This window comes from Panonychus citri, unplaced genomic scaffold (genome assembly GCF_014898815.1).
Source record: "Panonychus citri isolate SS breed McGregor unplaced genomic scaffold, ASM1489881v1 Contig00137, whole genome shotgun sequence".
Lineage (NCBI taxonomy): Eukaryota > Metazoa > Arthropoda > Arachnida > Trombidiformes > Tetranychidae > Panonychus > Panonychus citri.
Window position 1 is genome coordinate 37,232 of NW_026515542.1, and position 11,630 is coordinate 48,861.

Sequence of the window (11,630 nt, forward strand, 5' to 3'; positions counted from 1 at the left end):
TTTCATTGGGGTTTGATTGGGTTTTTTTCATCTAAGGCTTTTATTACAAATGACTGTCGAAAGGGGACACAAAACAAAATAGAATTTTGTTAAGTTGGGTTAATTTGAAGAAAAAGGTAACTGGACAATCAAATATTCTTTCAGTTACCTTTCAATCTCTTTTTTTTTCTCTAGACAATGACAGATATTTGCAATAGAAAACCTTAATAACAAAATTCTTCGTTTCTTAAATTAATAGAGTCTGATTGGAGGTCCCATGGATGATTTGATGTGTAGGGATTTAATATTTTGCCAATTCTTTTTGAGAAGAGAGACCAAAAAGTTGACGCCTAAGTTGATGTTTTGAGCCAATTCATCGGGTGTCATTTGAACATGGCCAATGGCTACAGCCAAACATAAAACCTTCTTCATTTGGAACTTGATGGTTGCCTTAACTTCATCAGCTTTAGCCACCATACTTTCATTGTGAGTCAACAGCGCTGGAAATTTACCAGCTTTGTTTAGACCAGGACCAAGGAGACGAGGAATTTGTTTAATCAATGATTCAGAAGCAAGGAAAGCATCATAACCTTTGGCCAATTTCTTAACCAATTTCTTGTTCTTGTTCAACTTTTTCAAATCATCGGCATTCTTAGCATCCAATCCATTGGCAGCAGCTTCGTCACAATGTTGCTGATCTCCAAGAATACAAACTCGGAATCGAGGTCGAGGAATATGTTTCACCTTAACGGTACCAGAGAAACGCTTATCCTTTTGGGGATCATAATTTTTAAGACCAATTTGTAATTCGACAGTCTCAAGGAAATGTCTTTTATTCCTTTTACTTTCCAATAGGACTTGGTTTACTCCTTCATAAAGAGCATCTTTAGTTACCTTTGAAACGACCATTTCAATTCACTAATTAATTACAATAAAACCCTAAACAATAAACACAAACGAACAAATAACCACTCTAGATGATTGAATTAATCACAAAATCAAAATTAAATTACTTAATTTAGTTGTTAAACTAATCCCATGTGCCAAATATTTAAGATTTTGCCTTAAACAAAAAATTATCAACTGAAGACCGGATACAGAACCGACTTCCTTTCGAATAGGGGACCGTATACTAAATACGCTTTAGAATAGAATAGAAAAAAAAATTTCTTTTCTTTTTTCCAAACAATTAAGTCTCAACTCTCTTTTAATTAATTTTGTTTTTCTATTTTAATGAATAGACTCTTAAATCATTTATTGATTGGGAGAAAAAAATTAGAAGAATAAGAACAATTAAATTAGAAAACAATAACAATTAGAATAAAATTTAAAATCGAAATGAAAACAAATCAATGATTATGGAAAATTATATTTTCTTAATCAAATTAACTCTAATTTTGTTCAATTGTTATTTTTTTTTTAATCAGATTCAGTTAAGTTAATCTTGAGGATCTAATTGTTGTGAAGATTAATTATTTTTGTTACAATTAAAATTTGATTGTTTACATTGATTTCCATTCATTAGGTGGCGCTTGTTAGTCAACACATGTTAATGTTTTCGTTTGGTTTTAGTGTTGATTTAATTTTCTAATTTTGTTCCTCTTAACATGTTAATTAGTTGATTAATTGGATTGATCTTTTTTATTGTCAAAGTTACAATTGATTCTCTGGTATCATGTTATCATTTAAAACAATCGTTTCTCGAGTACAACCACAAAGAAATCGAGTAATTTTCATGCCTCATGTGGTTAAATCAACTTTAACCAAATCAGCTGCTAGGTAAGTTTTGTAATTCTAATTGTTTTTGATTCAATTGTTGTTTTTATGATTTATATTGATTTACTGTTTTTTTCTCAATTTTTGTTGATAGTAATACTGGCAAATCCAAGACTTTTAGTGAGAAGAGAAAATCTTTACCTGTGATACCACTTGAACCAAAATCGATGAAAAATTTGGTCAATCAAACAAATGTTGGTGAAGAATTGACTGGAAGGAAAATTCAACGTCTTGAGATTTTACAATTGTTACAAAAATTTTATCAACGACCACATATTAAAGAGATGGCAATTGAATTGGGAATGGATCTTTCAATTTACAATCAAGCTTTTAAAAGTTTTCAACAATATTGTGTTACAACTAATCCTTTACCAGTTGATCTTCATGTCACTTTCTCGGATATTTTAAATAACTCTGGTCATGTTGATGATATTTACACACCTTTTATTAAATATGCTCGTTCTATTTTTCCTCATCTTGATTGTATTGAGGAATTAAAGAAAATCAGTGACCTTCGACTTCCACCAAACTGGTATCCTGAGGCAAGATCAATACAGAGGAAAATTATTTTCCACTGTGGACCAACTAATAGTGGTAAAACATATCATGCTTTAGAAAGATTTTTATCCGCCAAATCGGGTGTTTATTGTGGCCCCTTGAAGTTATTAGCTGTTGAAGTACATTCAAAGGCCAATGATAGAGGAACAAAATGTGACCTTGTTACCGGAGAAGAGCGTCGATTAGCCGATCCAAGTGGAGCACCTTCACCTCATAATGCTTGTACCGTAGAGATGGTCTCAACTCGAGATAATTGTGAAGTCGCTGTTATCGATGAAATTCAAATGCTTCGTGATCCTCAACGAGGTTGGGCTTGGACAAGAGCCTTACTTGGTGTTCCCGCTTTAGAGGTACATTTATGTGGTGAAGAAGCAGCGGTAGACATTGTTAAAGAAATTTTACTTCCAATTGGCGAAACAGTTGAAGTTCGTAAATATAATCGATTAACTAAATTAACAATAAGTGACGAACCCTTATTATCATTGAATAATGTTCGACCTGGAGATTGTATTGTTTGCTTCAATAAAGCCGAACTCTATGCAACTGTCCTGGAATTAGAGAAAATGGGAAAAGAAGTGGCCGTTATCTATGGTAGTTTACCACCGACCAGTAAATTAGCTCAAGCAAGAAAATTTAATGATCCATCTTCATCTTGTAAAATATTGGTTGCAACCGATGCCATTGGTATGGGTCTTAATTTAAGTATTAATAGAGTTATTTTCAAATCAATTGAAACTCAATACCAATGATAAAGGAGAAAAGGAGAAACAGTTAATCAGTGTTTCTCAAGCACTTCAAATAGCTGGACGAGCAGGTAGATTTGGAACTGATTACTCGGAGGGTTTCGCCACCACCATGCACAAGGAAGATCTTCAAATATTGAAAAAACTTCTCGTTCAAACAGTTGATCCAATTGTTGCCGCTGGTCTTCATCCAACCGCTGAGCAGATTGAACTTTTTGCTTACTATTTACCGAAAGCAACTTTATCCAATTTAGTAGATATTTTTGTCTCACTGTGTCAAATTAATTCATCGAATTACTTTATTTGTGATATTAGTCCATTCAAAGCTTTAGCTGATATGATTCAACACATTAATCTACCATTAAGAGCTCGTTATGTTTTCTGTTGTGCACCAATTAACCTTCAATATGGTTTCGTTTGTAGTATGTTCACCAAATTTGCTCGGCAATACAGTATCAATGAACCAGTAACTATCGACTGGTTGAGTAATCAAATTAATTGGCCTGTTCCAATACCGAGAAATATTAATGAATTAGCTTCATTGGAGATGACTTTTGATGTTCTTGATCTTTATCTATGGTTAAGTTACCGTTTTCCAGATCTTTTCCCTGATCCTGAATTAGTAAGAGGATTACAGAAGGAGATTGATGGTAAAATTGAGAAAGGATTAATTCATCTTGCTAAATTGATTACTGCTAATTTAAAATCAAGTAAACTCAGTTCACCATCGACTAGAACCCGAAGACGAATAGAACCAGCAATTAATGGAAAAGTCGACCAATCATCAACAACTTCGAACGAAGATCAATTTAAAACTGAAGAAATCACTGAGTCTCCAACAGCTAAGAAATTAGTTCAATCTGGTCAAATATCTGCAGAGATGTTAAAGAAGCTGCACAAGGAATGGAGTAAAAAGAAATAACAAAATTTTTTGACGATGCAAAAGAGAAACTGTAAATAGTAAATTTAGAGCTATAGATTTTGTACAATAAAAATTGTTTACAACGAAGCGACTTTAACATTTAGTTTGTTGAGAGCACGTTTTTGAGGTAAAAAGCCTAACACACTTGAGAAATTGAATTTAAGACGTTAAGTCAGCGCGAAGAACAACGGGGAAATGTGTGAATAAGATGAAAGAAATGAAGAATCACCATGAACGATTGAATTAATGTTGAAACATTATTAATTTAATTGGAAACTCTATGTCAGCACAATACAAAACAATTAGAGCTTAAGCTTGGTTCTTCGCCAATGTCTCCTTTTAGCATTGTATCGAATCTTGTTTCCATTTTTCATTCTTATCCATTGAGGAATAGGTCGGTTGGTCTTTTGTTTTTTGGCCAACTTGATTTTAATCCTAAATGTCTTATGGGCAGACTATAGAAGAGAAGAAAAAAAATCAAGATAGAGAACAAAAAATGAGAATCAAAGAAAAACATAAAATAATTCAATCACAAATAGAAAAACATAGATAACTAATTATTCACAATGATTCTCGATACAAAACTTACCATTTTAAACTAATTTTACACTCACAATTAAAGAAATAACTTATTAATTACAATTAACAATCTCTAATTGAAACAAAACAAAATCTTGAAACCAAAAAATGAAGTAAAAGTAACTTTCCGGTTCCGTTTGGAAGAAAAAAAATTAGGGACCGATTACTAATTACAGAATGTAAATTCTTTTCTATTTTATTTGGGGAATAAAATTTCTGATCCATTCAAATGGATTCAGATATTTGTATGTAAACAATTAATTTTTTTCATTCTCTTTGCGTTTTAATTAATGTGATTGATTTAAATTGTGATTGATTTTCTTTCGCTTATGAATGTGGTCTGCACCAATGGACACTAAGGTCACCATACCTGCTGAGGTACAAGAAACAATCAGTAAGGTGTTGGTTTCAGATGATCCTTTGGACCAATGTGATTTTGATGCCATTGATTATATTAATACAATTTTTCCAACCGAACAGTCATTAACCAATATTGATGATGTTTTATCTAAAATGAAGGATAAAATAAGAAATTTAGATCAAGATATTAGACGAGTTGTTAGAGGTCAAAGTGATGTTGAAACTGAAGGTCGAGCTGCATTGGATGAGGTGAAAAGGGTAATCGGTGTATTGACAAGTAATATTGGTGAAATGAAGGAACAAGCCAAGAAATCAGAGCAAATGGTTCATGAAATTACTGCGGATATCAAACAATTGGATAATGCTAAAAGGAATTTAACTTCATCTATCACCATGTTAAATAATCTTCATATTCTCGTTGAAGGGGTTGATAAACTCAGGTAAGAATTGGATGAGTTTGTAAACAAATCCAAATGTCATTTGGTTTGTTTTATTGCTTTAAATTTGTTTATCGTTTTAATTTATTCTCATTTTTTTAATTACAGTGAAGCTTGTTCCAAACGTAATTATGGAACTGCTGCTGGTATCCTTCAAAGTGTAAATGATGTTTTAAATCAATTGGATAAACATCGACATATTCCTCAGATTAAACAACTTTCAAGTCAATTAAATGATATCACCGATTCCTTAGCAGAACAGATTAAAGCTGATTTTAAAGGTGTACTTGAAGGTAGACCTAAATCTAAACAAGGAGCTGCTATTTCACAAAGTCAATTACGATTATTAGCCGAGGCCTGTCTTGTTGTTTCCACCATGTCTCAAGATGGTGATAAAAATCCTGTTAAAGATCAGCTTCTTGAATGGTTCATAGACTCAGAATTGGAAGAGTATAAAGCTTTATTTCAAGATAATCAAGATTTAGCCTGGTTGGATAAAATTGATAAACGGTATAATTGGCTGAAGAAACACCTAATTGAATTCGAGGAAAGATTTGGTCGCATGTTTCCTCCCAAATGGGAGGTAAGTGAATGTATTGCAGTTGAATTTTGTAAATTAACCGCTTCTCAATTAAGCAAGGTGATGCTAAATCGAGCCAACGAGATGAATGTCCGTCTACTATTATTTGCATTTAGCAAAACTGTTGCCTTTGAAAATCTATTGAATCAAAGGTTTACCGGAGTAACTTTGATCAATGAAGAGATGAGTAAAGAGAATTTACTAAATCCATTTGCTGGTTTAATTACTCACTGTTTTGAACCTCATTTGAAAATCTATGTTGAAGCGCAGGAGAAAAATTTATCCCAATTGATTGATCAATTTATCGATGAATATCAGAAGCAAAAGTTTACCAATGATCGAAATGTATCAGAAGTTTTTCCTTCCGCTGGAATCCTTTTCTCACAATATAAAAATTGTCTAGTTCAATGTGTCCAACTGAGTACCGGTCGTCCTTTGGTTGAATTATCGTTTAAATTCAAGAAAAATCTGGAAGATTATGCGACTCGAGTTCTAAACAACAATCTACCTCGAATTAAAACTTCCAGTTTATCAGCTTCTGGAGTTTCCGTTATAAATGCCGCTATTTCGGCGGCAGGTCTTCTTCAGATCAGTCTAAAGGAAGGAGAGGTCGTTCGATACACGAAACAAGATCTCTGTCAAATTTGCTGTATCCTTTTAACTGCTAATTACTGTCTGGAAACAGTTCAACAATTAGAGAAAAAACTTCAAGAAAAAGTGGATAAACAATATGTTGATAAGATAAACATGAGCTCGGAACAAGATTTATTTCATAGGTAAATATTTACAGAGAGAATTTAATTTTTTTTTTCTAATCTCTGTTCAATTATTCTAATTAGAATTTTTTTTTTCTTCTTCCTTCCTTTTCATTTTAGAATAATTTTAAATTGTATTGATTTGCTAATCCAAGACATTGAATCAGGATGTGAATTGGGCTTTTCTCTTATGGTTAAAACTCAATGGTCAACAATTGGAACACCAATTGATCAAAGTCCTTACGTTAAATTAATCGTTGATAATTTACAACAAATATTCCCTTTTATTCGTGAAAATTTACAAGATGCGAGAAAATATTTTACCCAATTGTGCAATAGATTCGCTCAGATTTTCATTCCAAAATTTATTGGTTATTTATTCCGTTGTAAACCTTTACGACAAGAAGGAGCTGAACAATTACTTTTAGATACTCATCTATTGAAAAAAGTATTACAAGAACTACCTGGTTGGGAATCAAATGTTAAATCAGCTCCAGCCTCTTATGTCAAGGAAGTGATCAGAGGGATGACCAAAGCTGAGATGATTTTAAAAGTTGTTCTGGTTCCTCATCGAGATGTTGCTCATTATATTGAAAGTTACATCAAACTACTTCCTGATTCCAATTTAGAAGAATTTATCAAAATTTTAGACATGAAAGGAGTTCGAAGACCAGAATCAACAGTTCTAATTGATTCATATCGAGTAGCACCTAAAGGAGATGCTAACGAATCAAATTCGATAACACAAACAACTATCGACCAAGAATCAAGTAAAATCAAAAGACTTGAAAAGCTTATAAAACGATCTTGATAACGACGATAATTAATTAATTATTATAAACACATAATTTAATACTTTCTAAAGTAAGCAAAATTACAATAAGTTGATATATTTATGTTGTTTTGTTAAAAAAACAACCAACAAAATCAATTATATACAATGTACATTTATTGAGGGTGATCAAATTAACCTTTATTTATATTATTATTTATAAATTAACAATTAGAATCTAAACTGTCTAATCCACCATCACGTTTATAATATTCAGCTAATAATATCATAACATCAGTTTCTTCATCTGTTAATGAGAATTTATTTTTCAACGATTCTCGTGATTTAAGGTTTGCTTTTTCAAATCTTTCCCCAATTCGATCAAGTTCAGCCTCTGGTCGAATACGAAATGGAATATACTTTTTTAAAGCTTCCATCATATTGTCATTGGAACTTGAACAAAGTTGACAAATTATTCCAAAAACTTGACTAACTTTAAGTGATTTAACTTCATTTCGTATAGAAACATAATCATTTAAAGGTAATTTAGCTGTTCGAAGTCCCTCTCGTTGTGATTTAATGGCTGATAAAGGTTCATTGGTTAAAGTATCAATCATCCCTCCGATAATATAAATATCATCAGGATCATATTTAAGCACATTATCGGTGTCCGCAGTTAAATAAACTAACCTTTCCTTTGGAAATAGATCAAGATAAGATTTGGAAGTTGCCTCGATCATATTAGATGATAATGATTTAAAATCAAGATCAAATATTGAGCAACTGGACTTTCTGGTTTAAGATTACAGAAAAATAATTCAATCGGTTCAGGCGATTCTTTTAAAATTCCCATGCTAATTTTAACCTGAGCAGTTATCGTCATGTGTTGTTTAGCGGTCATATACTGGTCGTAATCAAAGTCGAATATAATTTTCTGTGTTCCCGCTAGTTTCCATTGAGCGATTCGACTGAGGCAATACTCACGCATTCGCTTTGTGATATTATAACTACAAACGGGACAAATGTTGTGGAATTTGTAAATCGGTTTACCGGTTTCTTGGTCGAAAGTGACTCCGAGTTCAGGTTTAGGTCTTGAGAAAATGGCCTCTTTGATCTCTTGCTTATATTCAACCATAGACTCTCTTTTAGCTTGTAACTTTCCCATACTTTTAATGTAACTTCTGATTTGTCTTGGTTTCATTTTCACCATATAATCAACGTCAGTTGCTTTCAGAGTTTCCGGCCTAACAGATTCATCGATGGAATAAAATATCTCAATTATTTCTGATAATTTAGTCTGATATTTTTCCTCTTCTTTGATTAAACTCTCTTCCATTAATGATCCAGTAATATTTCTTTGAGCAATCATCTTATTATGATTGTAAGTTTCAACTGGACTTGATTTAGTTTCCTCAGTTTGACAAGATTGGTTTGGCGAATTTGGTTCAGTGGGTAAACATTTTCTCTTCTCACTTGAAGTCTCGGAATAATTAGTATTACTATAAATATTTAAATAGAAAAAAAAGTCAAAATCAAACAAATTTTAATATAAAAAGAGAAACAATTAGAAAATAGTCTAATTACCTTGCAATTGATTTAATTGAAAGTGAATTAAAAACTTGAGACATTAAAATTACTCGATTCCTTAGTGGTTGTACTCGAGAAACGATTGTTTTAAATGATAACATGATACCAGAGAATCAATTGTAACTTCGACACAAAAAAAAATCAATTCAATTGATCAACTAATTAACATGTTAGGAGAAACAAAAAATTAAATCAAAATTAAAACGAAATGAAAACAAAAACATTAACATGTGTTTCTCTTGAGCGCCTCCTGGTGGATAGAAATCAGTGAGTTCCAATTGTGTTCAGATTATTGTTTACAAAATTTTTCTGCTAATTAATTGATTAGTTTGATTAATTTTCTTTTTTTTTATTCATAGTAATTCAAAGATAAGCAACATGTTTACTTTAAGAAGAGTTCTACCTGGTGTTTCTTTGCTTAGAAATGGATCAATAACCATGAAGAAAATAATTGAATCTGATTTTCTAAAATCATCTCAATGGTAAGTTGAGTTAACATGTGAAGAGATTTTAATTTTGATTTTGATTTTAATTGTATTTCTTTTTTTTTGTTTTATTTTCGGGGTTTTTCATTGATATTTAACAATAGTAAATTGAGTATTATGTCTCAAAATATTGGAGAAAAGGTGAATTTTAATGGACAGAATTTAGCTAAAAGTAAAGGTGATGGCTTGGAATTCAGTAAAATAACTGAAGCTGATAATTTGAAATTGTATTTTAATAAAGTTAATCAAACAATTGATTCAACTTCAAAGGATCGTCACTTTGCTGTTGTTTACATGTACAGTAAACAGAAACTTTTAACCGAAGGTGATATGTTTTACGTGTTAAAAGATTTACCTGCTAATCCTGGTGATAGAATTAAATTGGAAAAGATAATGATGATTGGAAATGATAAATTAACTCTCGTTGGAAGACCTTTGCTAGATCGTAATTTGGTTCATGTGGAAGCGACAGTTATTGAAAAGACTCATAGTCACACTTTTATGGGCTTGGTGGCCAAAAAGCGTTCTCATCGTTTCCGTCGATATTATTTCCAACGTAAACCATTAACGATTTTGAGAATTAATGAAATTCGTATTTGTCATCATATTAACGAATCACATAGTTTTCTCCAATAATCATTTTTTGAAATAGTCAGTTGGTTTATATAACTTTCGCTTTGTCAAACTACTTTTGCTTGTGATTAAATATTTCAATCAATTTATTTAGTAAATTTAATTGTTACCATTCTAATTTTTGTGATTTTTGTCGAAAATTTGTTTTCCACTTTGTCGATATCAATATGTCAACTTACCAACCACCTCACCCACTACCTTACCAGCCATCTCACTCACATCAACTTTTTTTCTCATCTTCATTCTTGCCTCATTTCTGTCTCACACTCGACTTGATAAGCGACTTGAGTCCCTAACATTTCATGTCGTTAATATTGTAATATCATCCTCATCTTCTTATCGTTTTCATCCTCATCCTATTCAAAGATATTACCTCATTGTTTTATTGGTTGGATTATAAGGAGATAATCTCAATCAATAAAAGTGAATTTTAAACTCCAACAAAAAATCCTAAATTCTCAATCATCTCATGATAATTGTGTGTTAACCATTTTGATAGTTAATTCAATTTCTCTTGAATTTGTTTTCGTATAACAATTACAACCACCAAACAAAATGCTTCCATTTGAAACTCCAACCATTTTTGAACGATTACCTAAACAACTTTTCTCAGTACCAAAAGTTGTTTCCAATCAGAAGGATAAATTTGAATCCGATGAACTATTTCGTCGATTAAGGAGGTATGTTAAACATTATAAGTTAATTAACTTCAAATCGATTGATTAATTGTCGTTATCACATTTTGTTTAGATTCGTTATGTTGGTTATAAAGATCGCCCTTTAGTTGAACGTCGACTAAGATTTCAAACTGGATGTCGAGAGGGAACAACAGATCTCGTAAGTTAATTAATACTAATTAACAATCATCAATCAGTTAATTATATATCATCAGATACTAATCAATATAAACTTTTACCTTTCCACCAATCACCAGGTATTTATACCAACGGGAAAAAATCTATAATTAGTGTTTAATTCATGTGTATTTACAATCAACAATCAAATTTGATTATTACAAAGATTTCACTTTGGTTCAACTGCTCACCTTGATCATCATCATCATCTTACCTGCAAGTGATGCACTGATTTTTTTGTCTCAATGTACAGTTAATAAAATGTTAATTATTATTATTATTTTTTTGCTTGATTATTTTGCTTACAATTTAATTAATTGTGGAATTGCCTTGATTGACCATTTAATACATTGACCATCCACTTTCCCACCCTGATAATCATCATCTCATCTAAATCTATTCCTTGATTCCTATTACTACCACCACCGATTTACTATTAATTACCACCTTGATTAGTTAACAATGATGATTAACAATATTTACCTGCTAATCCTGGTGATAGAATTAAATTGGAAAAGATAATGATGATTGGAAATGATAAATTAACTCTCGTTGGAAGACCTTTGCTAGATCGTAATTTGGTTCATGTGGAAGCGACAGTTATTGAAAA

General features: G+C 31.6%; 5 protein-coding genes across 5 annotated transcripts; 3 read left to right on the forward strand and 2 right to left on the reverse strand.

The window, feature by feature from the left end:
* Nucleotides 1–11: 11 nt before the first annotated feature.
* Nucleotides 12–1,068, reverse strand: LOC128392901 (60S ribosomal protein L10a-2-like). Its single transcript, XM_053352993.1, has one exon. It carries the CDS (start codon nucleotides 886–888, stop codon nucleotides 232–234), a length of 657 nt encoding a protein of 218 aa, XP_053208968.1. The 5' UTR covers nucleotides 889–1,068; the 3' UTR covers nucleotides 12–231.
* A 368-nt stretch (nucleotides 1,069–1,436) lies between these two features.
* On the forward strand, nucleotides 1,437–4,065 carry LOC128392888 (ATP-dependent RNA helicase SUV3 homolog, mitochondrial-like). The gene is given in 3 exon segments (XM_053352974.1): nucleotides 1,437–1,758; nucleotides 1,850–3,040; nucleotides 3,042–4,065. Coding segments are annotated over 3 exon segments (2,232 nt in total). The 5' UTR covers nucleotides 1,437–1,654; the 3' UTR covers nucleotides 3,979–4,065.
* Nucleotides 4,066–4,788: 723 nt separating this feature from the next.
* Nucleotides 4,789–7,712, forward strand: LOC128392887 (vacuolar protein sorting-associated protein 53 homolog). Its single transcript, XM_053352973.1, has 3 exons — nucleotides 4,789–5,357; nucleotides 5,463–6,710; nucleotides 6,810–7,712. The coding sequence occupies exons 1-3, from the start codon at nucleotides 4,891–4,893 to the stop codon at nucleotides 7,498–7,500; spliced, it is 2,406 nt and encodes an 801-aa protein (XP_053208948.1). The 5' UTR covers nucleotides 4,789–4,890; the 3' UTR covers nucleotides 7,501–7,712.
* Nucleotides 7,517–9,279, reverse strand: LOC128392894 (tRNA methyltransferase 10 homolog C-like). The gene is given in 3 exon segments (XM_053352985.1): nucleotides 7,517–8,239; nucleotides 8,242–8,960; nucleotides 9,046–9,279. Coding segments are annotated over 3 exon segments (1,377 nt in total). The 5' UTR covers nucleotides 9,150–9,279; the 3' UTR covers nucleotides 7,517–7,685.
* Nucleotides 9,280–9,312: 33 nt separating this feature from the next.
* On the forward strand, nucleotides 9,313–10,284 carry LOC128392902 (39S ribosomal protein L21, mitochondrial-like). The gene is made up of 2 exons (XM_053352994.1): nucleotides 9,313–9,530; nucleotides 9,638–10,284. Exons 1-2 carry the CDS (start codon nucleotides 9,427–9,429, stop codon nucleotides 10,167–10,169), a joined length of 636 nt encoding a protein of 211 aa, XP_053208969.1. The 5' UTR covers nucleotides 9,313–9,426; the 3' UTR covers nucleotides 10,170–10,284.
* Nucleotides 10,285–11,630: the final 1,346 nt, after the last annotated feature.